Genomic DNA, 27150 nt, shown 5'->3' on the forward strand with positions numbered 1-27150 from the left:
TTACCCTACCATAATCAAACTGGCAAACCGCTTCCCAGTCTATATAGAAGGATTTGTGCTGAGAAACTGCTTCAAGGCAAGGAGGGCTCTTTCCTGACCTTGTAGGATGGCAAGCAGATAATAAAACCAAGGCCAGCCACATTTTCCTACTGTGTCAAGGGAAGGAGATGAGAATGCTCGTCAGGGTGTGGGGTTGAAAACCGTGTCTAAATTTCCCCAACTTGTGGTATTCTGAGTCCCTGACTATAGACTAATCAGCACCTGGGGACCCTTTGCTTGACACTGGTAACCTTTGTTTGTTATTTTCCCAAAGAAATTCTATTTAAAATGTTTTCCTATCACTTAATTCTCCATCGTGTTGCTAATGAAGACTCCAGCTACTCAACTGGTAATAAATACGCTTTTTAAGAAAGGAGAAATCAATACTTTTATTAACCGATTGCTAATGAACTTCACTTAAATTGGAAGGTCAATCCCAGTAATGATAATTAGCTCAGGAACAAGGAACACAAAAAAAGGACAACATGATGAGTAGACACTCAAATACATTCGTCTACGGGGCCATTCTTATTCAAACCACACATTTTCGGTGACCAGAAGACCTTTCACTTGGCCCCGCCTCCTAAATGTTCACAGCGCTTTCCAGGATCATCCCCTCTCAGGACCAAACGTCTAAGTGGGGACTTTTGGGAGGAAACAAGGTCATCACAAGTACTGGGGTGAAATGTTGAACCAAGAGACACTCATGTCTGAGGTCTGAGGAGGTGATGTGATTAAGGAAGCTGGGTAATGGGGGACCTTCTAAAAGACCTTGACTTTTATCCCTACAAGGTTAAATTTTATCTGTGAGATAGTTGAGAATTCGTGTGGCACTACAGACAGGTTTGTTTTCTGCTCTCTGAAAATTACAGCGTGGGCACACTTCCCAGCACCTTCTCCACACCCATGAGGAAAAATAACCCTTGCAACGCAGAGACACCAACTCAGAGACACCGTGAGAAGTCACTAGGTTTAAACCCAGCCCTTTCCTTCCTGGCTTGTTTTAGGAAATGCGCCTCCACACCTCTTCAACTGTATTTGAATTCAGAATTAGAGTGGGTGGGAAGGAAAGGAAATGCTGATGAGTCCCAAAATACCAAGTCTCCATTTGTGCTTACCTGAACAATCCTGTTTATAACAAAAAAGCGAAAGTGAGTCTGACAAGTGGGGTGAGAGTGGAGATCAGCAGGGCGGGGCTTCAGTGGGCTATGGGTAGCTAGTTTCTGTAGCTAACTATAGATACGCTCCCACTTTTCCTTTTTTTCTGTCCTCTCTCACTCTCACAGCTAATTGAAAACATAATCCTGCTTATCAGGTTGTGAAGTACCGACAGGACAGAATTCACAGTCCGTTCCTGAGCTCTGCCCATTTATTTCACACCTTTGTCTTTCTCACAGATCATAATAATGGCTTTAGACTTGCCTGAGGCAGTGTTTGTTTCTCTTATCTCCAACCTTCCCTTTACATTCTGTGGTAACAAACTCTATGCTTGCATCATTCCATTCTACATCACACCTTCTTCCTCCCCCAAAGTAGCTACATACTACAAGTATGACAAGTGAGACCGAAGAACTGAATTTTAAAATAAAATTAAATTAAAACTTATGTAGTCTTTGGCGTCTAGAGCCTACTACATTGGCTAATGCAGTTCTAAAATATGGTTCTTATGCTAATCACGGTAGCAGAGGCAGAGGGATTGAAAGTTCGAGGCAGGAGGTGGTTCTGGAAGACAAGGGAAACCAGGAGAGTCAGTGAGATCAAATGGTGGTGGTGGTGAGCTTGGGGAAGGCACATAAATAACTACAATAAGAAATGGGATGAGAGCCAGCTGGGTGTGGTGGTACATGCCCGGAATCCCAGCACCTGGGAGGCCGAGGCAGGCAGATCTCTGAATCTCTTAAGTCAAAACCAGTCTGGTCTACAGAGTGAAGTCCAGGACCGCCAGGGCTATGTGTACAAAGAGGCCTTGTCTGAAAAACAAAATAAGGAGGAGGAGGGGGGAGGGGAGGAGGAAGAAGAGGAGGAAGTGGAAGAGGAGGAGGAAGAGGAAGAGGGGGAGGAGGAGGAAGAGGAGAAGGAAGAGGAGGAGGGGGGAGACTGGGGGGGAAGAGGAGGATGAAAGCAAGAGGGAAGGAGGAGGGGGAAGGTGAGAGGGAGAGGGAAGGGGGAGGAGGATGAGAACGAAGAGGAGAAAAGGGGGAACAGGAGGGGGGAGGGGACGGGGAGAAAAACCCAGAGAAAGAACACAAGAAAGATAAATCTAAACTGTAAGGAGTAAATTAGGAGCCAACCAGCCATCCCAGGTGGGATGTTGTTAACCGTGCCCTGAGGCAGGTGGTTTGACACTGCTTTAGTTAACATGTATCTTTTCCTCCTCCACCACATTGCTTTCCAAGGACTCATTTCCTGTAGCATGATCTGTCAGTAGTGCGGTGTTGAATAGCATCTGTAATCCAATCTCTTGCTTTTCCACTCCTATGTCCTCCGTCCAACTCTCCATTTATATTCTAGTACTGGAGAGTCTGGCTTCTCCCAAGCAAACCCCAGTTTTAGATCTCCCAGCTGTCATTGCTGCTATTCGTCCCACCTAAAATGTCCCCCCTTATTTCTTTCCTTTCAAATATTCCATATTTGAAGACCAGTAAATAAAGCCCTGACCCCATCCCCATCAGGGAGACCTTCCTATTATCCTTGACTTGGGTGAGCCATGGGGCATCTCTCAGCCTGGTTTTCCTCATCTGTAAAGTGAGAATGCTAACATTTCCTCCTTTAGGGAAGATTAAGTATTGCTACTTTTAAACTCTACCACTGAGAAAGCACAAAATAAAGTCAGCTGTTGTGGCCCCCACCCCGACAGTTATCATGTGACCTTAGAAATGTTTACAAATGGAACTGTCTCACTCCTGGAGACTGGGAGTTTATTAAGAGCAAAGCTGGGGCTTATTCAGTGCTCTCTCTGGAGATACACTGTAGCCATTGGCCAGATGCCTTGACCAGCTTGTTAATAAATGAGTCAATGACTAAATAGAATGTCACAGAATACGCTCTCTCTTTTTTTTTTTTTTTTTTTTTTTTGATTTTTTTAAGGCGGCACAAGAAAAGACAGTTATAGCAAAAATAAGGGAGGAGGACTAAAACAACCTTGTCTTGTGAAAATGTATTAAATTTCTGGGCCAGCTGTGGTGGCGCAAGGAAACGGGGAGACAGATCTCTATGAGTTTGAGGCCAGCCTGGTCTACAGAGTGGGTTCCAGGACAGCTGGAGCTATGTAGAGAGACCTTGTCTCAAAACACCAACAGTAATTATGATGGTTAACATTACATTTAAAGTTTATACTTATTATGCTTGAGAGACCAAAAAAACAAAAAGCAAACAAACAACAAAAAGAAAGAAAAAGAAAAAGAAAGAAAAGATGCCTCTAACGTGCAAGCCCCTAGCTTGTACAGGTTGTACCCTAGCAGCCCACTTCCCCTTTTCCCCAGACATGAAAGACTATTCTTAAATCGACTGATCCTGTAAAACTTGCTGTTCTAGCACGTAGTGGGTCATAATACTAACTGCTATTTCCGCTTTTGTAACCAAGCTTGATTACTCTGCTCAAAAATATGACTAAGGCCACTACATATATGTTAAATTAGACCCTGCCTATATGTGTATAAAGTACATATAATTTTGTGGGGTTTGCCCTTATATGCCTTAGGCTGCTTTGGCTAGAGGCTGTGTCTTGGGGGCACTCTCAGGTGCTGTCCTGGCCCCACATTGGATGCTAGTACAAAAAAAAAACAAAAAAACAAAAAACAAAAAACAAAAAACAAAAAACAAAAAACAAAAAACTATTATTATTAAAGTTTATTTTATTTATGGTCATGGTGAATCTCGGAGAGACCCCAGACCCTTAACACAACAACAACAAAATGACAGGTTAACCCAAGATCAATGTGTCCAGGCAGATTTTTTACTTCTGTATTCTTCAAAGGGCCTGAAATAAATTAAAATGTTCTAAAGAGACACATAGGGCTCTCACCCTTAGGATCAGACTACTGAAACAAAGAATGCCAATGCAAGGGGTATCCCCAGGCATCTCATGCTGAGAGAAGGAAGAGGCACCATCCAGACAGTCTGCTCATTTTCTGGGAAAAGAATTCCCATAGTTCTAAGAACTTGTCCTATCACCCTGTGGGATGAGACTGAAGCCCAGACAATAACAATGGTGGCTTAGGTGTGGGTTGCTTAGATGTGTAGATCCTTGGCCCTGTATTTTATCTCACTGCAGAACCCCAGAGACAGATTTGGGGTTCACTGGGTCTCTACAACTAGCCACATTGAAAATCTCTCTCTCTCTCTCTCTCTCTCTCTCTCTCTCTCTCTCTCTCTCTCTCTCTCTCTCTCTCTCCAATTTTCACTACTAATTTGACTCTTAATTGGCTTGTTAAAGATCATTGATTTAAACTGCGGCGCACAGGCTATAACCCTTAAGTCAGAAGACAACCTTACCATTGGTGTGTTTGAACTACCAGCGCCATTTTTGCCTGTTTCTTTTTTTTTTTAAACTTTGCTTTTCTTGCCCCCACCCGGGGGTCTTCTGTCCCCTCCTCTTCCCCACGGGGACAAAGCTTTCATCACTGTTGCCCAGGCAACACTGGGGATGCCTCATTCCTCACAGCTCTGCATATCTAAGTATATCTTAAGCCTTTGTCCACGAGGCAGGCTCAATTCTTTGTAAGTGGTCCACCAGTAAATCAGCCATCCTCTACTCATAATTATTCATTCTTTAGCCTTATTTAAAGCGATATATATATATATATACATATATATATTTAATGTTTTCACCTGAAAACGACCTTTACACCAACGAGTCATTTTTCTTGAATGCCGCAGACATCAGTTCTGGAGAGGAAATGTGAAAATCGCCTTTGCAAGTGTGTGCTTCCGAAGTGCGGGTCAATTTTAAAGCACGCACCGGAGCATTCATAATGGATTTCCCTTTTAAAAGCACAGGAGACCAAAAATAAACCTGACAAAAGGGCAGCTGTAGAGTTTTAACATGTGGAAAACTCCACAGGCGGCAGTTACATAACGGGAAAGAAACAAGATAAATATTTCACACCGTTAGATGAACTTCCAGATGACAACGAAGAAGCCAAGAACGCGGAACACACCTTAACTCTCTAAGTGGGGGCGGGGAGGACCGACTTGAACGAAGAAGAGGCTAAGCCTGACCTGGGACCTGACTTGCAGCACGAGTGATGGCTGTGCCCCCCACACCACCCCCGTTTCTGGAGTCAGAGGCTGAGCTCACGCCCCTATACTTTAAGAGCGCTTTCCCAGCGGTTTTGTCCGCTAGGTAGAATATTTCCAAAAAAAATCTCCACGTTAGGCAAAACACTGAAAAGGAAGTTTTTTGCGCCGAAAGAAGGAAAGAGAAGTGGAGAAGTGGAGAGACCGACCGAGCCAACACACACACACACACACACACACACACACACACACACACACACACACACACAACCCTGCCCATCCCACCAGGCTGCGCTTCTCCCGCCCCCCCGGTTCCTCGCCCTGGGGACAGCTGGCAGCCCAGCGCGGGACTAGACACAAAGCGGATCAGCCTGGGGGCGGGGGCCGACCTGCAGGGCTCTCCCTCCAGAAGCCAGTCCTCCGCCGCCCCTTGCTTAGGACCCTGCGGACACCGCGTCCCGCGTCCACGCCCTCCCCTCAACCCTCTTCCACCCTTTAAAAGAAGGAACGTCCCAGACCCAGGTCCCAGGGCCAGAAGACCTGCCCCACGACAGCCGGTGGAGACACCCCTGACCGGAGAGACTGACATCGCGACAGGACCCGCCCCTCTGCTTCCACCTCTCAGGGACCTCCTCTGCTCCGCCACCCCGCGAAGTGCTGGGGGACCCAGCCGCCTGTCGCGCTCCTGCGGGGGGACCCTCGGCTAGGCAGCCAGCTGGCGCCCGCGTAGATGGCGAGGAGCCCCCAAGGCCTTCTGCTGCTGCTACTGCTGCACTACTTGATGGTCGCCCTGGACTGTAAGTCTCTGGGGTAACTCCACCCCGCGACCCACCCTCCCGTCTCGCTATATCAGCCTCCCGGACCCTTGCCTGCAGGCATGGCGCTCAGGGCTGGGGGTCTGTCTCGGGGCACCAGGTTTAGCAGTCTGGGAGCACGAAGGGTAATCTGGATGAGGGCAGGCTCTGGGCGGGGAGACTGAAGTCCTGAGTGTCTTGTAAATAGTGTTGGATTTGTGCAGTTACAGTTGAAGAAAATAGACGATTCTCATCTCCTTGCAAAGTCGGAGGAAGTTTTCAAAGACGCGGGGACGTGATCAGAATGCAAAACTCTCTTAAGTATTCAAGATGCGAGGAGCCCCGAGAAAGATGGCATCCGGGGTTGGCGAAGGCCACTCTTAAGTAGCAGCGGCTGAGGGATCAGTGGCACAGTCCCAGCTGCCCTGGCAAGGTGCTGGAGAAGTTCGCCGAGCCACTGGAGCTTTTCGACTTGACGCTTTTCGCAAAACCGAGTTCGAGAAGTCTTGTCTGTCCACTCTAGCCAGCTGCGTGTCCTCGGGGGATGTCCAGCCAGCAGGACTGTTAGGATTGTTAGAAAGGCGCAGGAGGTGAATGAGTAATCTGGCAGCTGGTGTAGCTGGCGAGGCGTCCCAAAGCCAGTTTCTCTGGGTGCTTTTAAAGAGGATTTGCGCGGATGCTGGGCTAATGTGATTTGAAATTCGACTTTGTTTTCTTCACGTTAACTTTTTAGGAAAAGGTAGTAAATTACTATCGATATTTAGGCGACGAAGTCTTTGTTGTTACTGTTGTTTATTCTTGTTGTTGATGATGATGATGATACCACATCCAACCCCCATTACCTTTTCTTGTTTTTGCTCTCCTCGGGTTGGGGGTGGGGTGGGGGTGGTGGGGGTGGTAAATGTGTTATTGTTGACGTTCAAGTTCTAGTCACACTGCAAAGTGATGGGAGCTCCCAAAGCGATTTGTCCCTCAGAGCTCAAACAGGGTGCCTGCTGAGTCAGCGAGAGGTATATAACAAGCCAGGAGTTGAAGATTCACAATGAAATCTTTATGCATTCTGAAATCTCAGCTTGTATCAAACAGAACACTCGGGGGTTGAGAGGTAATGCACTCAATATGAAAATCAGCTACGAAGCTGGAATCTGGAGGAAGCTTAACTTTAAAAAAAAAAAAAAGTTAAAGTTAAACGTTGTGTGTTCCTCTGAGCTCCTAAGTTTCTCTTTAACAGAAATGTGACCGTGATGTAGAATTGCTCATTTAAAAGAAAACAGAAAAAAATTAGTTTTCTCTGCTATTCCCATTCAGTCATCAAAATAGAAACAATGCACGCTATTTGTCCATCTAGCAGTCAATCCAGTCCCAAGCAAAGATTTACTGAACGTGTAGAATGAGTTCTTCGATTTCTAGGTATCTGTGGGCTCTGCTAACTCTGATACCTGTAAGGAATAAGTTGGGAAACAGCGTGGGATCTTTCCCATCCTGTTCTCCAGGTGCCAGAAAGTCTGGCGTTTTGAGAGTGTTTTCTTTCCTTTTAATACATTTAAAACTTTAAAAACAATTCAGATTTAAAGAAAGGGGACATTAGCAAGGGAAGCCCCCCCCATGCTCCCTACCCAGTTGTCACCGTGACTGTCCATATGGGATGCTCTGCTTAGATCTTCTCATTCTCATGGGATGTCCTTTTCTGTCCTGGGATTCCACACTGGGCTCCATGTTCTTGTACCTTTATGCTCCTCTTGGCTGTGGCAGTATTTCAGACGTCCCTTATTTTTTTTTTTTTATAACCTTGACAAGTGCTGGTCAATTGTGCTGTTAAATTTCCTTCAACCGGTATATCTCAGATACTTCATTTGTGGTTAGATGACATTACAGGATTTTTGGAGGAAGAACGGAAGAGAGAGGAAAGTCATTTCCCTCCTGTCATGATCCAGGGAGCATGACATAACACTATGATTTTAACCTTCCTTGCCTGGTGGAGGCAGTGTGTGTCAGCTTTCTCCTTGGGTTCCCTACTGTTTTGTCCTCAACTCCGTACTATATTTTTTTAAAGGAAAGCCAATATTTGCAATTCACACTAACACACAGAGGCTAGGTTGGTGATACATGACTATAATCTCAGCAGTCAGGCAGGGGGCAGAGAGATCATTCAAGACCATAAACTATTCAAGAACAGCCTGGATTACAGTGAGACTATCTCCAAAAATAATCAAGGAATGAGGGTGGGCAGAGGGTCTCAGAGGTAGAAAGTCGGGGCTAGAAATAAGTACTTACATTACATGGACACACATATGTATGAGTATGTGTGTACACACACCAAGGAACACATGTTCTTCAGAGTAAAATTATTTCGGATTTGTATGCATCAGAAAAATGTCTTCTCAAACTTATTTACACACTTCTTTAGTCACTTACTTTAATACCAGCCTGAGCTTATTAATAAATATATAGCTAATATGTATTTAGTTGGTAATAGAATACTCGTTTTGTTTATTAAAAAACTAGAGCATCCCTTATGCTGAAATTGCACACTTGTGTTTTTAAATATTCCTCTCGGATACAACTGTACCGCTCCTTTGTCCCAACCACATACTTATAATATCGTGCTTATCACATCCTTTCTACATCTGTAAGCGTCTAACGTCTTTCACAGTAAGTAGCCTAGGAAATTTTTGTTGTGGTTTTTGTTTTTAAAGAATGAGTTCAACATGAGTTATTGAACTATGCACATTTACTTTTTATTTAGTTGATGTTTCGGTCCCCTACCAGCTACGGCAATAAAGTATCTAGGGTGATCATACTAGAAAGAGCAAAGGTTTGTTTTGCCTCTTACTTTCAGAGATTTCAGTCTGTGTCTGGCCTCCGCTTTTGTGGCTGTGTTGACACAGCACATAGGGAACATGAAGAACAGCGTTCTGGCCCCGACAAGGGACAAAAAGAGTAAGGAATAAGGTTCCCTATTCTCCAAGAGCTCACCGTCAATGATAGAACACCCACGTGGCCTCACCTCTTAAAGGTTTTGCCATTTCCCAAGAGTACCACAGGCCAGGGACCAAGCCTTTAGCACACAGGTCTTTGGAGAATACTCATTCATGCTATAAACAGTTATACTATCCTTCCATCTCCAGTGAGGCAGGACTTTTTTGATCTTTCACTGGCATTCTTATTTCCATGACTGAACAAAGCACATGTTCCATAGTAGATATGAATGTATATCTGATGGTCAGATGACTTCTGAGTCCATGCAGCCTGCTATGGCAAAATATCATAAATTAGGTAGTTTATTTTTTAAAAGATTTTTTTCTCTCACAGTTACAGGTGCTAAAAGTATACAGTCAAGACAAATACATGTTCAATGTCTGATGAAGGCCCAGTGTCTGGTTCATATATGGGTCCTCATGGCATCCTCATGTGGTAGAAGGGGCAGGGCAGCTCTCTGGAGATCTGTTATATAAGGACTCTAATGTCCTTTGCAAGGTCTCCCTTTATGACCTAATCCCTTTCCAACATTCCTGTGACCTAATACCATCTATCACATTAGTTCCACATATGACTTCAGTAGACACAAACATTCAGACTATAGAATGGGATGGGGATGACATAGGAAAGACAGACATGGTGGACAGAGTGAATTAATGATAATCCTGTAAATCACAAAGCACTAACTTCAGGTTGAGTGGCTGGAGTAAAGTGTTAGGCTGTTACTTCTAAAAAACAGGAGAAATGAGTGTTGGGAATGGGGCTCTCATGAGTATTTCGATCTCTCAGAGAGCATTTCCTGCCACTCAACAGACTAGTTACAGCTGGGTTTTCAGATTTGGATTGGACCCCTAGCAGCTACTTAATCTCTCATAAAGTAATCAGGGTTGGGGTAGGAAAGAAAGGTCTGGATCCCTCATAGCATCATGGACTCCAGGGGGCCACTGATAGGAAACTTCTGCCTTTTGCAAATGTTGTCCAGGACAGACCTCACAATCTGCTGGCTGAAGCCAATTATTTGAGTTAGTACAGTCTTAATTATCTAAAGACCATAAAGGTCAAAAGAGAGAGTTTGTTGGTGGAGCTGACAAGCATTTAAAGACTATGTCAGATACAGCATTTCAAAGAGTCTCAACCAAAACCTCCAACCTTAAACAGAAAAATGAGTTTTCATTGACCAAGACCTCTCATTTATCCTTTCACCTGTGCGTGAGACGTGGAGCCTGGCAAGGACCAACCTTGACTTGGAAAAGGGCTCTGAGGAAGGAATGTCTGGGAGCTTCGAAACAAATGACTCAAAGTCAAATTGCAGGTTACAAGCTGACAGCCTATGTTCTGCTTGAGACAGCTTTCCAGATTGCTCTCTCTATGTTCTGCTTCCTCTGGAGATCTCCAGACAGCTCTCTGCTCAAAACAACTTTTCTGCAATTCTAAGAACTGTCTGAGTAGCTCATAACTTGCAGCCCAAAAGCCCAGTCTGTTATTTACATATCTATTCAGTCTCTACCCCAGATTCCCATTTGATTATCCCTTGAATCAGTATCCCATGACCCCAGGCCCTTGATTCTTTTAAAGAGACAGCAAGCACAGTTCAGACAATAAGGTAGCTGAGTGGGACCCTGCCTCAAAATTATCATTCCTACCTTGCCTGGTCTTGGACCTAAACTCCCTCTGTCCCAGACTGACCTTGAACTCTGGACTCTGCCTGCCTTTGTAAGCATTAACAAAAACACTTAGCTGGGTGGAATCTTGTCCTGTGATTATCACTCCCTATCTTTTTCCTTAATATCTTTCTGACAAGTTGGCTCATAGTGCAGCTGCCTCTGTGCCTTTACATAGGTCTGTGAAATTCCTTGTACAATTCATACTGCATCCTTATATTTTGCTTAGTTGAGGCATTATATATTTTTGAACTCATGTTTTCAGAGTCCTTTCCCACAGCCTTAACAGCTGTCCTGAAGGTCATAGCATTCTATCATTTTGCTGAGACATAGACACACCCTTAACTCCCAGGCTCACGCTGTCTCTTATTGTCCTGGAGTCTTTAACCTTGGCGGAGAGGAGAGGACATTCTTAAAGGAGGAGCATGGAAATATGTACATTCTTATACAGATAAGCCTTATACCCACAGCAACCACCAACACTTGTGGAGGCCCACACCCTGCTGGCTCTGTTCCTGGGGCAGGAACCATGTCATTCCATCCCTTACGTGGCCAAGCAGGACTCCCACAGAGCTTGTGGTTGCTGACCACCCACACCTTCCTTTGTTGAATTGTTCCCAAAGGGCTTGTCAGCAGAGGAGTAGGCAAAAGCTGCTGTCTTTGTTTTTTTTTTTTTTTTTTTTTTTTAAAGTCAAGGTCCAGCAGGGATCTGCTAAGGTTATCATATCAAAAACATTTGTTTGTTTGTCTGTCTGCCTGACTGTTTGTCTCATCGCCTGCTGTCAGTGGTAGATTGCCGAGTCTATTCATCAGGAAGGTGAGGGCAGGACTCGTAGAGGAAGGTGACAGTGAATTTAGAGAAGAGGAATTCGGACTGACTCAGGTGTTTCCTTTGACAAAGCTAGGAAAGGAAGTCTTAAAACTGAATAATGCTTTCTTGGAAGGCCTTACTGTGCTCAAGTAAGGATTCAGAAAACTAACCCAAATGGTAAGTTATCTGTTGCTGTGAAAATAAAGGCCACAACAATACAACACTAATTCACCATGTTAACATTCCAGAAGTCTGAAGCAGACCTCACGGGCCCAGGGCTGTGAATGTGAAGTATAGAAGAGTACATATTTAGCTGTTTTCTGTCTTGACTCCAAAGTCTTGAGCAAAAATTCTTGTGACCTTGGCTCTTTATTGGAATCTGTGTCTTTCTGTCTCTCTGTGTCTCTGTGTATGTGTGTGTTTCTTTGTCTGTCTGTCTGTTGTCTGTCTGTCTCTTTGTGTGTATGTGTGTGTCCCTTTCATTATATCTTCATCATCAACAACAACATCATCATCATCAACACCCAGTTTTTAACTAGTTGTATAAGATTTTATGTTTTGTTTAGGTTAAAAACACTGGCCTTTTCCAGAGGGACAGTTTATCTGTATTTTTTTTTTTTTGACAATTTATCTTTTACATGCTGAACTTGATATGAAATTTTTCAGTGCTCATTATTCTCTAATTTTTCGAGTGCTGGTTTAATGCCAGAAGTTGGAGATTCTACAGGAGTCACGGGTACAATGAAAACAGCCTACAAATTACCTTCAGGTCACAAGGTGCACACGAAACAGGAATAGATGTTCTAGTGAGAGTTGGCTCCTTTCCCTAAGATATCTCATTATGTCTGTGCAAATATGCTAGAAACCAAAACAGTTGTTGTGCCAGGCCTTTCAGACAAAGCAGTGTTTAGCCCGTAGAGTGTGAAGACACCACTCCTCGTCTCCTCCTTGCTTGGAGTGTCCAGTTTGCTTGCCTCGAGTCTGCTACACTGTTCGACCTGTTCTTAGAACTCCTTCCCGTCGTGAGGACCCACAAAATATTTACTACATGCAAAATCAAACCAAACCAAAAATAAGACTTACTAATGTGTTTACTTATATAATACATATGTAAGATAACACATACTCACGGTAAAGCCACATAGCATGCAAAGGCCTTCTTTGCAGCATCTGGTTCCTGCTGTGTGACTTGCAGGTAATTGCTCTTAAGTTCCTGCATACAGTTTCAGGAAATAGAAAACAATTCCAGTGATGTATGAATATATCTATGTCCTTTCTTCACAAATGAGAAAGACAAGCAAGGAGACAAATTGCCATCAGTTCTACGCCAGTCTGGCCACGTAAGGAATTCCATGCCAGTTGGAGTTGTCTACTGAGCCCCCTGTCTCAAAACGGAGTTAAGATCAAAGTTTGCTACTTTGCCTCCCCCAGCAAGAATAAATTATACTGTGTAGTGTCGTAGAATACATGTAGTGCTCTTTCCTTTCTACTAAAGGTTCTTTTTGTTAGCAACCAAACCACTGTGTAAAGTTAGGCCTCGCCCTTGGGATGCACGATAATGTCGTAGAGAAGCCTTGAAAGTTTTTATGCCTAAACGCAACAGAAGCAATCCACTGACAAAAGCAAATAACGGCAGAGAGTAATTAACACAATTGAGGGAAGGAGACTTCCAAACCAGTGACCAGAGCTCAGGAGGGAAAAATGCCAACCTGGATCCAATTAGAAAGTCCGGGTAAGAGCGTCTGTGTGTGCCAGACCCAGAGAGAGCCTCAGCTACAGCTAAGACTCACAGGGCGCAGCTGCTATTTAAAGAGACCAGACAAGAAGGAATGACCGCAAGTAAAAAGAGAACGCGGCGAGCTTCTGGAGAAGTGCTAATTTCGAAAGGGAGGCTGGTGTTTATGTCTTAGAAAACTGCTCTAGAGGTATTTTTAAAAAGGGGATGGGTAGAGGCAGATGTGACTCAATGGAATGAACTGTTACTCAAGTGTCTATTTATTTATTTTCTGGGATAAACCTAAACCTGCAGCCATTTATATCACACAAAATAATAACATACGGGATAAATAAATGTATTTTTGCTGGGAGATCATTTCAGTTGGTTCCAGAACAGGTGAGGGGTGTGTGTGTGTGTGTGTGTGTGTGTGTGTGTGTGTGTGTGTGAATGAGCATGTGTGTATATGTGTGTATGTGTGTGTGTGTATGTGTGTTTATGTATGTGTATGTATGTGTGTTTATGTATGTGTATGTATGTGTGTGTAACATCTATTAGTATGTATTTTTGTTGTCATATGTTTTAATCCTCAGCTAATTAAAATATGCAAACAGGAGTTTGTTTTTTACATCATAAAATTATATGACCTTTTCCTGATAAAAAAATCCTAGGACACTTTATTTACAGTGTGTAAACTGTAGCTGTCTTCAGACACACCAGAAGAGGGCATCGGATCCCATTACATATGGTTGTGAGCCACCATGTGGTTGCTAGGAATTGGACTCAGGACCTCTAGAAGAACAAACAGTCAGTGCTTTTAACCACTGAGCAATTCTCCAGCCTCCCCTAGGACACTTTTTAATTGTTAAACCTTGATAGGTCATATTGTGTGGGCCAGAAATCAGAGACAGAACAACGCTAATGGTTCTTGGGTTTCTTTTTTTGTCCCTTTTATTCTGCCTAGACCTGTAACCAATGGAATGATGCCAACCATATTCAAGATCGGTCTTTCCCTTCAATAGTCCTCTCTGGAAATGCCCCCACAGACAGACCCTCACCAGTGCTTTAGGTGTTTCTAATTCATACCCTCTTCTTTCTTAAGTATTAATTTATTTTTATAACCCACTGGGTTCAACTAGTGCTGCTCATACAGGGGTATGAGGTTATCCACTGGAGAACGGACACCCTACCAGGGGCCACACCCCTGAAGAAAACCTCCCACAGCAACTCCACTGGAGCTGTTGAGGAAGGGAGGGGCTCCCCTGAACCCTTCCCAATTGCTGACTAGAACACTGGGCCCTTTGGGACTGCAGGGGTCTTCTGTAGGTATCACGGATCTTGTGAGTTCATGACCCGTTTAAAAGGCAAAAGAAACCGACCAGAGTAAGTTCTGTGGGTTAAGGACCATATCCACCTGTTTATACCCCTCCCCCATGCTTATATTGATTGTTAATCCCAGTGCCACTGTGCTGAGAGAGGCAGGCCTTTGGGACATAATCAGGTTGTGAGGGCACAGCCTTTGGGAATGGGATTAGCGCCCTCACATTAAAGGCCTGAGAAGAGCAGGAAAGGAGGGGGATAGGAGAAAGCAAAAAGAGGTAGAAAGAAAATGAAGGAAGAAAAGAAAGAGTCTTGGTGGGCCTCGGTCGTGTTTCCCTCTTTCTGGTGTGTGACAACAGAGAGGTGCTTTATAAGCCCACCTATAAGGAGCTAACCCCTGTAGACTTCAGATCAGCCTGTCCCTCTTCCCTGACTCCAGGCCATAAATAATAAAATTCTTCTGTTTATAAATGCCCGGCCTAAAGTTATTTATCATGGCAGCAAGAACAAACTAACATTAGCTTCACCCGGGTGGCCTATATTTTAAGAAAGAAAGAAAGAGAGAGAGGGAGAGAGAGAGAGAGAGAGAGAGAGAGAGAGAGAGAGAGAGAGAGGTAAAGAAAAGAGAATTATCTTTAAGTAATGTTTTTCTAAATGTATTCAATCTATTTCAGAATAACAGAAAATGAAACGCCTTTAAAATCCCCAGAATAATACTATTGTCATCTAGAACATGAAGATCCTGTATTTAGGACAAAGGCTATCATATCAGTCCTCCTTGCACGTCAGCTTGTCGGTGTGGTTCCTTATTTGTACAATAAAAGAGTTTGATTTAATGGTGGTTAGTGATTTCTAAAATTTCACTTAACACTTCTGAGTGGGAAAGTATACCGTAATTAGTCTTTGATAAGTTTATTTCATGTATACGTGATTGCAATTTATTTTCAAATTCTAAACTATCTCCTTCAGAATTGTTACAGATTAGGGAGGTTTTTGGAAGGAAGCAGAAAAAAAAATGTGAGAGGAGGGTTTCTAACCTTTCGTATGTATGGAGTTGTTCCCGTATTATGCTGCGCAGTCTGAGTTTGGCACAGTAGGCAACAGGAAGTTTCTGGATGTTTAGAAGACTGAAGCAATTTATAAAATGCTCTTTATGATATATAATAATTTTCACCTTGTAGAGGAAAAAATGTTCTGAAACTAAATGAAGCATTAAATGATGAATTCTAGGATTAAAGTAGCAACTGTTCAAACTGGTTTAGTGCAAGTTAAAATTGGCCAGGTTCTCTGTTCCACTACTGCAGTCCCAGATGCCAGGGGGCTCACAAATCTGCAGCCAGCCTAGGGCTACACAGTAAGATTCCCTTATCAATACCAAACTGACGATGATGGTGGAGGTGATGATAATTCACAAAACTATTGAAAAATAGACATTAAGATTTAGTGATTGGTTAGATTTGGCAGGGAGGCATTAATAAAATAAAAATAGAAGCTCTAGGGCTGTAAATGCATAGAACCAGAGGAAAGATGGTGTGCATTTAATGGATAAGGAATGGTTGTTTTTCTATTTCTCAAAGCAATATTAAAATGAAGTATAAGCCATAAACCTACAATAAATATTTTATGGTAAAAAATATTTAACTAAATGGAGTTTCCAGATATAAGCACATCCAATATTTTGAGAGATTTATTATTCAATTGTGCCATCTAACAGGATCACAGATTATATTAAAAAGGAAGGAGAAAAAGAGGCCATTAAAATATATATTAAAGAAAACGTTAATTTTTTTCTTTCAAGAGACCTTTTATTGATTCTTTGTAGAGGAATTTTAATCCAGCAACATGGCTGCTCTGGCAACAGATCACATCCAAAGATATGATCCAGTCACAGTGCAGACACACCCAGGATTATAGTATGGTGTGCCTAGAATACAGACATGCCTTAAGTACATACCTTTAACCTCTAACAGTGAAGATTAGATTAGCTTGTAGAAGGATGCAGCCATGTTTGAAAGTGACATCTAGGGGCTGGGGATTTAGCTCAGTGGTAGAGCGCTTACCTAGGAAGCGCAAGGCCCTGGGTGCGGTCCCCAGCTCCGAAAAAAAGAAAAAAAAAAGAACCAAAAAAAAAAAAAAAAAAGAAAGTGACGTCTAATGGAGTGGCAGACAAAGTGATGAATCTGTGAAAGATTTGACAGAATGAGTCAGAGATAGGACATGCCCAATTCACAGAAGAACAACAGAGAAAGAGGGGGTACTAAAGAGCAGCAAAAGAGCGTAAAGGGGTTGGGTGGGGTAGAGCGGGGGCATCTCTGTCGTGTGCTCTACCAGCCAGCACCATGTGGTGCCTACTAATATTTTCTTAAAATTTTTATTTATTTATTTATTTATTTATTTATTTATTTATTTATTTATTTATTTATTCTATGTATGTAAGTACACTGTCACTGTCTTCAGACCTACCAGAATTGTGTATTGGATCCCATTACAGATGGTTGTGAGCCACCATGTGGTTGCTGGAAATTGAACTCAGGACCTCTGGAAGAGCAGTCAGTGTTCTTAAGCTGCTGAGCCATCTCTCCAACCCATATTTTCTTAAAATTAAATGCTTTTTGTGGCATTGGATTCCTAGGTGTGTGTGTGTGTGTGTGTGTGTGTGTGTGTGTGTGTGTGTGTGTGTGCATGTTTACACATGACTTCCATTCATCATGTCTCTCCTTGTTCTGTGTGACCAAACTAAAATCTGGCAAGTACCCTTAGCCATGAACCATCTCCCTGGCTCCCTACATTTTCTTACGTCTATACAAGTGCACATTTTTACAGCCACAATGTGCTATCTGAGGGGAGGATGCAAGCTGCATTTTGAAACAAAGGATATCTTTTTTCACTAATTCCCTTGGTCATATTTCACAATGTCTTTTGTATTTTAGCATGTCCCAACTATAGTTTCTATGGCAACAGGATAAATAAGAAAGTACTTGGAACTATTTTAAAGTGTTGTGTCCAGGATTTCTAACTTGGGTCCAGAAAATTGCAGTTTAGTTATTATGACTATCTGTGTAGCATCTTTTAAAGTAGAAAAACTCAGAGTGTGATTTAATATGTATGTATTTTCAAAGATTTCCTTAAAGACTTTAAGATAATTTTAAAAGATAATAGTGTATGCTTGAGAAATTAAATATTGAAATATATAATAATTATCCAGGTTAAATAAATAAAAATTATTTAGCATTTTCTCAGCTGAAAAATGTGATCCCTTATTGGGCTTAGATTACAAGTCCAGAATGGTCAGATAGAAAATAAGAGAGTCAAAAAGCCTCAAACTGTACAAAAAGTGGCAGAGAATCAATCTTGTGTCTTCTACAGTGTGTCTTTTGTAATTGTGAATACAAGTGGAGCCCATAGAACTCAATGAAAAAGATGCGTTTTAATCTTTAAAAATCAACTTAAAGTCATATTACCATGTAGGTATAAAAAAAAGTTCATAAAACAAAACTCTCAATATTTTCTAGGTAAAAGTGTGTTCATGAATTAAATCAGGGGCTATCAACAAAAGCCAGAGAGTGTTGTTGTCCAATTGGTATGGTGACACGAACAAGGGAAATCCCATAGGTCCCATTCTTACATGAAGAGCTACAGGTTGTCGGTCAGTGGCTGCTGAAGAGGAAGAACTAGTCTCCCACAGGAGCCAGCGCCCATGCAGATTGTTCACGCCAATAGGGTCACCCCTGGACACATGGACATGCAGGCAATGTTAGACTCAGTACATATGTATATACATATGTGCATATGTGTACGTATGTATGCATGTACATATGTATATACATCTAAGCATGCTAGTTGAGAAGAGGATGATGAGTTCTAGGGTGGAGCATAGGGACAGTTGACTGGGGGAGGAAGATAAGAGTGTGTGGATTCAGCGCTCAGGTATGCAGTTTCCAAATAAAACAAATTTAGGGTCTGGAGATGTGGCTCAGCAGTTAAGCGCGATTGGCAGAGGGTGAAGGTTCAGTTCCTAGCATTCACATGGGCTTTACAACCAACTGTAACTCAAATTCCAGGGGATCCAGTTTCCTCAGACACTCATACACATAAAATGAAAACAAAAAGTCATTAAAAAATTCAGCAATCTTTAAAAAACAAAATAATTAGATTTTTAAAAAGGAGAGAGTGTTGTGCTTTCTAGGAGAACTACTTGATTGTCATCGAGATAAGTAGATGCTGTGGGGGTTACCAGGCAGTGGAGGGGATTTTAATTAGCATTTAATGGATCACTCTTGTATCAAAATGAAAAATTCCCCTCACATGCCCTTCAATCCTCATGATTTTCCAGAATCCAACTGCCAACTCATCTAAGCAAAAAGTGTGTAATTATCTAAGCCTATAATTTGCACTGTTCAACCCCTAAGCAACTTTGTAAGTCTCATCTAACTAAATATACAAATTTCTATTTTAATATCTCTAGTGATGAGGTTCTTAGTTTTATTTGGAAGGGGTTTTGATTCTCTTGATTGAATCTAGATATAATTTTCTAAGATACAATTTTCCAATATACTCATGAATGAGCATTGTTAATTAAAATATCTATTGTTTTGTTTTCTTTCTGTTTCTACTTAACATTAAGAAACATCACATTTAGTTTTTGAATATATATTATATGCAATGTTATTAATATATTTTGTTTCAAAGGGCGTGGCCAGAGATTTTTTACAGAGAGCCCCTGGGCTGGGGAGGCTCAGTCGCTGAAGTGCTCGCACGCAGGCGTGAGGACTTGAGTTTGATTCCCAGTGCCAACATAGAAAGTCAGGTCTGGTGAGTCCTACCCCAGTATGGCAGAGACAGGAAGATCGCTGGGACTCACTGGTTGTTGGCCATTCTAGCTGAATTGATGAGCTCCAGGTTCCAGTGAGGGACCATCTCTCTAAAAACAAGGCTCACAGCACCTGAGGGACAACCTTTAAGGTTAACCTCTGTGCCCCACGCTCATGTGCACACGTGTGCATGTACCCGTACTCCTCTCCCTTGACACAGAACAGGTCTAATAGAGTTAAGAACCAGTGAATTAAAATTAACGTGTGCAAACTATATAGACATTGCATCCCTGCACTGGAGTTTGAGGTTTGTGGTAGAAGACAGAAGCATATTATATATACTGTAGTTTACAAAAACAACCTTTCTGTTTAGCTAATGTGCAAAACAAACTCAGTTGGGACGGTGCTTTGAAATAATGACCGTGGAACATGCTGTGTAATCACAGAATGAGTACTTGCAGAATGCCACGCCCAGACTCCTACAATAGATTGGCAAGAGCTTTTTGTGCTCAGTCCTTCCTGGGAGTAAGAACAGTAAGAAGCCTTCAGGTTGTAGCTGCATCGTGAAAGTGGAGCAAACAGAGCTTACTCATAGATTGAATTTGTTTTCAATCCGTGGAATGATTAAGGAAAACTTCCCAGATTTTGGCCAGAGCAACTGCAGCTGTTAGAGTGTCACTACCTAGGGTGGAAAAGACGGAGTAAGCTTAGAAGATAGCATTTAGATACAGGGTTTGAATATCTCTTAAGTCTTCAAGTGGCAAGGCTGAATAGACACTCGTGTCTGAGCCCAGAGTTCAGCAAAGATGTCTAGACTGGAGATAAATATTTACGAGTCGTTGGCATTTGTTGGTGCTTAATGTCAGGATTGTTGGATCACATCGTTGTGAAAAGAAAAAAAGTGGATAGAGAAGAAGAGGCAAGCACAAGTTCGATGGGAGAAGTCTGTCCTGGGTGCTCAGTGCAGAAGTGTGTGGAGAAAAGTGTGATGAGCTGGGCTGATTAAGGTAGCATGGAAGTGGTCACCATCCTTGACTCTGTTTCTCAGGTGCTGCGTGCGACAGGCTGAAACGCCAGTAGCTGTTAAACGTGTCAGCAAGAATGCAAGAGAAAGAATGTAAACTAGGCCCTCCCACTCCGAATAGCCACTGAGATGGAGCTGTGCTAACTGGTTTTTAAAGGAGAGCGAGAGAGAGCACACACCTACCCATTTGCTGTCTTGAGAGTGCCCCCTCTCTCTCATAGTGTGTGATTACTATGGAGTCACTTTGGAACACAGAACTTGCATGATCACACTGTAGAGAAAGCAGCAAACAGTAAGGGAAAGGGAAGACGCAAGAAGTATTTATAGAGAAGCTGCCATGTTCCAGAACTACACTAAGCAATTGCGGACTTCAACTGAACGTTTACAAACCGGTGAAGGAAGGCAGCGTTCCCTTCACTCTATCTGTGAGCAAACCAACACTGTGTCTTACCCAAACTGAACTGACGTGGATCGCACTTGATCTTGTTCCTTCTCAGTTGGTTCTAAGAAGTCAGGAATATACATCTGATGTTAGCTCAAAGGACTGAACCCACAGGATTCAGAGTTTGGGATCAGCCCAGGAAACATAGAAGACTATACTTCCAAAACTAAATAAGTGAGTTTTGTTTAAAGATTCCACTTTGGGCTGGCAAGATGGCCCGGCAAGTAAAAACCACACCAAATCTAATCAGTGCTTCCGTTATGTGCGTGGATGGGGGTGGGGTCATTCACTAGTAAAATGTAGTCCCGCTATTTTGCTCAGACTGGTCTTATACTTCTTAGATAAAGGGAACCTTCACATACACACATACAGATGCACACACATGCACGCATGTACACACACACACACACACACACACACACACACACACACACACACACACACACACACCAGGGTTCTCTGTAGCCCAGGATGGCCCAGAAGTGGCTATGTACCTAAGGATGCCCCAATGTCTGTTCCCTCTGACTCCATTTCCCCAGTTATTACTACAGGCTAGCATTGTCATGCCTGGGCAACATTTTTTTGTGCATATATTTGAGCAAAAAAAAAAGAAAAAAAGTTGAATTGGCAGAAAAACGTAGGCAAAATATATAAGGATTTAGAGATTTTTTTGTTTGTATATTTTATGTACTTAATTTTCACTGAGACATAAAACATATAAAAATGGTACCCGTTGGGGTTGGGGATTTAGCTCAGTGGTAGAGCGCTTGCCTAGGAAGCGCAAGGCCCTGGGTTTGGTCCCCAGCTCCGAAAAAAAGAAAAGAAAAAAAAAATGGTACCCATCAGAGGAGCAACGAGCAGTGTTTTGTTACGTATTACATAAAGTCTGAACCCGGTTAAGCACATCTGTCACCTCGAACATCATCTCCCTGTCACAGAATTGCTAGGATAAAATTTCTCCATCATAAAAAGAAAATTCTTTCTCCTAGCTTTTAACAAATATAATACATTACTGCTGCGTGAAGTCACCAGTGGCACACCAGAACTCCTGGCTCCTTTTAAACTGTAGCTTACCACCTGTGGGCCAGCATCTCCCACAGCCTACCGGCAACTTCTAGGTGGCCAACTTTGGCAGATTCCCTATACGTGTGGGCAGCATGTAGTGTATATTGCTCTGGCTTGACTTACTGTGCCTAACGTGATGATCTCCAGTTCATATTTCTACAAATGACAAGGTTCCTTGTTTATGACTGAATAGTAGTCCAGCAGCATAGTGTGTGAGCAAGTGTGCACCACATTTTGTTCCTCATTTGCCAGCTGATGGACAAGTAGGTTCTTCCTTTCCTGGTCCACTGCGAGTGGTGTTGCAGTGGACACGGGAGCACAGATGTCCCTGCCATGTCCACTTCACTTCTGCTGGATACGTATCCAGTATTGAAGATCTGTTTGAATATATCAATATATAGGTAGTTGTTCTTGGTAGCTAATATTAGTAATAGATCAGGAAATACAGGTAAGGTTGGTAGCTATGCTTACGTCTTTGATTTTGAGGAGCATCTTTGACTGCCACACTTCTCTTAATTCCGTTTACTTAAAAGACGGCTTGAAAATGAGATAAAAACTTTTGAAGCCTGGCCACTTAGATTGAACTTGTCTAAACAGGAAAAGGTCCTAGCCTAATCTTAAGACTTTTAAATCACTGTTAAGTGTTTAAACATTCTAACATGCCTGTCTTGCCTTCACCCTTCCCACTCAGACTTCACTTTTTAAAGCTTGAACCTAATAAATCCTTCTATCAAGACAAAGTGTTGGATTTCCACCTCAGCATTCTATGGACAGATGTTAGGAATGACCTCTGTTGGCTTCTTTACTGGACCAAGGATTTCTTTTTCAGTGTGAAGCAGGAAAATAAACAAAAAGTCGTTTGTGGGGCTTGACCGTTGAGGTCAGTGGTTGTTTTAAAGTTAGCTACAGAGCATCTTCGATTCTTACAGATGTAGACCAAAACCACTGGCAGAAGTTCACAAAGCCAGGCAGACATGATTCTTGCCGTTATGGTGAACAGTCCCTGCTGAAGTCCTGCCTCCTTGGAGGAGACTATGCGCCTCTCCCCCAGCCCTGCAACTAAGAATAAAAGTTCTTGTTCTTCTCTGTTACTTACCTAAGATAATCTGCTAGGACAAAGAGTGAATATTGATTTTAAGCTACTGTAAGATATTATTTAAATAACACTTCATTTAGAAATGATTCAAAGTATGAGGTATGATGGGGATTTTATTTTAAAAGTAAAATAGACAGTATTTTATATAAAATGACTACGAAATTGGATATAAGTTATACTTTAAAATAAATATTTAGATCATTATGTATTTTTAGAATAACTGGTGATGATTGCACTACTAAGACACATTACACAGGCCTATCAGGAGGAACCTGACACTCCGTAGAATTTACTATGGAAGGTACTTATATGGCTAGAGAGTAGCCCCATGAGGTAGGAGTTAGAAGTTAGATAGCATGGTCATCTCTCTCATAGTCATTAAACCATGTTAGACCTAGGGAGAAGGAGGAAAGAAAAAGAGAGGGGAGAGAGAGAGAAAGAGATGGAGACAAACAGGCAGACACACAGAGAGACACACATACAGAGCATGCAAACACTTGAGTGAGAGGTGGGGGACAGAGAGCAGAGGGCAGGGGGCAGGGGGCAGGGGGCAGCAGGCAGGGAGCAGAGGGCAGAGGACAGAGGGCAGAGGTGATGGATGGTAAAGAAACAAATGGCCAGATGTCCTTCTACTCTGAAACCTTACGTTCTGGCCTTTCCTCTTAAGAAAACTGATATTTGGGGCTGGAGAGATGGCTCAGTGATTGAGAGCACCGGCTGCTCTTCCAGAGGTCCTGAGTTCAATTCCCAGCAACCACATGGTAGCTCACAACCATCTGTAATGGAACCCAATGCCTGTTCTGATGTGTCTGAAGACAGTTACAGTGTACTCATATACATAAATAAATATCTTTTAAAAAAGAAATTATGCAACTGGTAAGCACTGACGTCCGATGCACTTGACTTTGTAACTTCGGAGTGCTGACATTCTAATGCACTTGACTTTGTACCTTCGGAGTGCTGACATTCTAATACCCTTGACTTTGTAGATGCTCAGAGCTGACTTTCCTCCTTTCCATGTTCTGCTTGGCTCCTTCTAAGATGAAGTCAACAGCAAGCGAGGGCATTATTTACAACATCAGATATCAAAAACATACCCATCTCAGTGATGACAAGGAAGAGGGACAAACCTCTGAGTCGACGGGTGCTTTGGGGTGTATCACAGGCACCCCTCGACAGGAGAAATGTCCACCTGGTGTTGACAGCCATATTAAGATTGTCTACTACCCTATACTCTGCAACTGTAATTATCTAATTACGATGCATTGATATACGGCTTTTAAAGTCCAAAAGTCCGAAATCCATGCCAAAATTCGATAGTTATTTTCTCAGTAGAAATGAGTTTAACAGAAGAATTACCATGGGAACAGGAAAAAATATAGCAGAGTATATAAAAATATACTATATGAAAAACTTAAATAAAGAGCAAGGAAACAATGGAATTATCTAATAAGTCATATTTGAGGTAACTATTGCACGTCACTTTTCCAATTTGAGCAGCTCAGGGTAAATACCTAAAGCCTGTTTCTTGAATCTGAGTTCAAGAACTAGAGTTCTAGTTCTGAGTCACCAATTCTGGCTCTAAAAAATCTGAAAATCAGTATGAAATATCTTAAAGGCAGATTCTGAACTTGGTTGGTTGATGTTTTGGCCAAGGGATAGGAAAATGGTTATTCTACAATTATCTTTTATGTTTATAAAAATCTCTTAAGCGGGAGCTAGAGAGATGGTTTAGCAGCAAGAGTGGCTGCTACCCTGACAGAGGCTGGGGTTTTAGTCCCCAGCGCTCTCATGGTGGCTCACGGTCACCTGGAAGTCCAGTTCTAAGGAATCCGATGTCCTCTTCTGGCTTCCAGCAGCAGCATCAGGCATACACACAGTACTCATATACACATATGAGTACATAAAGGCAAAATACTCATGCATAAAAAAATCCTAAAAACCAATCACTTGGGTATCAGATTTAAGCAAGTTCTTCTCCCTCCTACCAAACCCTCCCTGCCCACACCGTGCTTAGTACTGTTTTAAACTTTCTGTGGTCTTTGAGTTCTACTTCTGTGTCTTAATAAGCAATTTCAGGGTCACTAGTAACAGCTTGATGCCTTCAATTTGTTTAAAGCAGATTATGTTATTATCAATAGAATTCTCCAATATTACCATGCTATCGGATTTGTATTTTTTGCACGAGCATTTTTCTTGCTTCAGTTTTGCTGTTTTCAAAATTTTTCCGAAGCAGAAGACATAAAATAGAATCTCATTAAGAGAGGCTCATTGGGGCCAATCTTGGCCTGGGCATCAACAAAGGCCCAGGACATGAGGTAGGGAGGACCTGTCTATTAGCACTTTTTTTTTTTGTAAAAATGTCAAGGTATTAAGCTAGGGGCCCTATATGTGGTAGGCAGGCATGCTTAAGAAGGACACTTTTTTATACTGTCTTTCACAGAGCATAGCATTACGAGTTTCTTATTGACAGGTTTATTCAGTCCCCCAGTTTGACTACGATAGGGCTTGGATAAATGAAGTGGTCTCCAAAGACTGTGGTCTGATAATTATGCCTATAAAACACTGAGGATCTTACATGAGCAGTGAGTGTATGTGTACGTTCAGAAGTTCTACCAAACTTCCATCGTTAACATAGAAGGGTGTATATATTTTATGTTGCAAGTCTCCAGTAAGATGTGGACTTCAAGACTCTGAGCCTTCACATTTCACATGTGTGGTAGCAATCATAGTCTCCTGACATAAATGCTTACGGAAGGCATCAGAAAGCCAAGGGAAACCGCCCTGCTTATTGTTGCTTCTGGTTTCCTTTGATTAGTCTTCAGGAAGCCCAAAGGACAAGAACTGGTTCTTTTAAAGTGCGGAATGTGGAAACAATGGTCTGGCGTGGCTCAACTGTCAGGTTTGCGATCGGCAGGCGAACATCACTCACATTTTAGCTACCCTCATTTCTTGTAAATCCAAGGGTTATAATTTCCTTTTTCTCTTGATAAAGGCAGTTCTCTGACGTACTCTCGTTTAAAAAATGGTCCCACCCCCGCCTCTGTGAGCTCACACAAAACAGACAGGTGCTCAGGGCAGTCAAACAAACAGATTTTAAAAAATAGCTGCATACATTTGAACCTCTGGGGCTTTAGGATCTGCATCCTGAAACGATCGAAGGACATCAGGATAGTGTGTGCAACTAGAAGACGGTCCGACTTTTGAAGTTCATTCAAACCAAATATTAAAAGACAGTAGCAAAGTGTTTTTGTGCCAAATATCGAGTGGGAAAGGGCACTTGTCATAATTGAGGTGACATGGCTGTTTGGGACGTTCATGACTAGATTGACCGTGTAATCGAAGGGACAACTTAAAATCTGGAAGATTCCAGCCTCGGTAGCACAGAGCACAGTGAGGCAGGGAAAACACGCATGCTCATTAGGATAAAAAGCTCAACAGGTTTCCATTATCATGGCTATTGGTGGGCTCTTTTCTTATTATCATCTCCAGTCAAAATTATAGACAAAGGAAGACTAATGTCTATGAAACACAGCCCAGAGTCAAACTTTTTTCAGTGTGTGTGTGTGTGCGTGTGTGTGTGTGTGTGTGTGTGTGTGTGTAAATATGTGTCTGTTTTTTCCTTCTACCATTGGGTTCTGGGATCAAACTCCACTCACCAGTTCACGTACATGCATGCATGCATACATACATACATACATACATACACACACACACACAGGACATGAAGTTGGAAAGGGGAAGAATATGTTTTGGAGATACAGGAAGAATTAGAGGGGAGTGAATGGAGATGGATATGATTACATTTTGTTTTATGTGTATGCAGTCCCTCTTTATGTATGCAATTATAAAGACTAAATAAAATTCATAATTAAAAGGAAAGAGTTAATAAATTCATAAAAGTTTTAAACTTTCAAAGACGTGCATGTAAAATTTATGAGTGAGTACAACTTGTAGATAAAGTTGTTATTTTCCATAGAACTTTTAGTGATCTTTGAAATTTAAAAAAAAATTTCAAAACAAGTTTTAGTAAAGAGAAAATTGGGATTGACAAAAAAGAAGAAAAAAAAAATCATGTTCCTATTTTGAGTCATGTAACCTAGCTTTCAAACCTCTCAGTCTCACATTGTATTGAAGTGTTCCTGGATACTCGGAA

The 27150-nt window shown here is 42.2% G+C and overlaps 1 protein-coding gene across 2 annotated transcripts in view; it reads left to right on the forward strand.

Annotated features, from left to right (window-relative positions):
• The first annotated feature begins 4580 nt into the window (after positions 1 to 4580).
• The window catches only part of Jam2 (junctional adhesion molecule 2), a 50231-nt gene continuing 27661 nt past the window's right edge, over positions 4581 to 27150 (forward strand). The window contains exon 1 of one of the 2 annotated variants that reach the window (XM_039088608.2): positions 4581 to 6074. In XM_039088608.2, coding sequence (XP_038944536.1) covers positions 6008 to 6074 — 67 coding nt within the window. In that variant the 5' untranslated portion in view covers positions 4581 to 6007. The remainder of the gene's footprint in view (positions 6075 to 27150) is intronic. The other variant, NM_001034004.1, reaches the window with a different exon arrangement.

The sequence above is a fragment of the Rattus norvegicus genome, chromosome 11, assembly GCF_036323735.1.
Source record: "Rattus norvegicus strain BN/NHsdMcwi chromosome 11, GRCr8, whole genome shotgun sequence".
NCBI classification, from domain to species: Eukaryota; Metazoa; Chordata; class Mammalia; order Rodentia; family Muridae; genus Rattus; species Rattus norvegicus.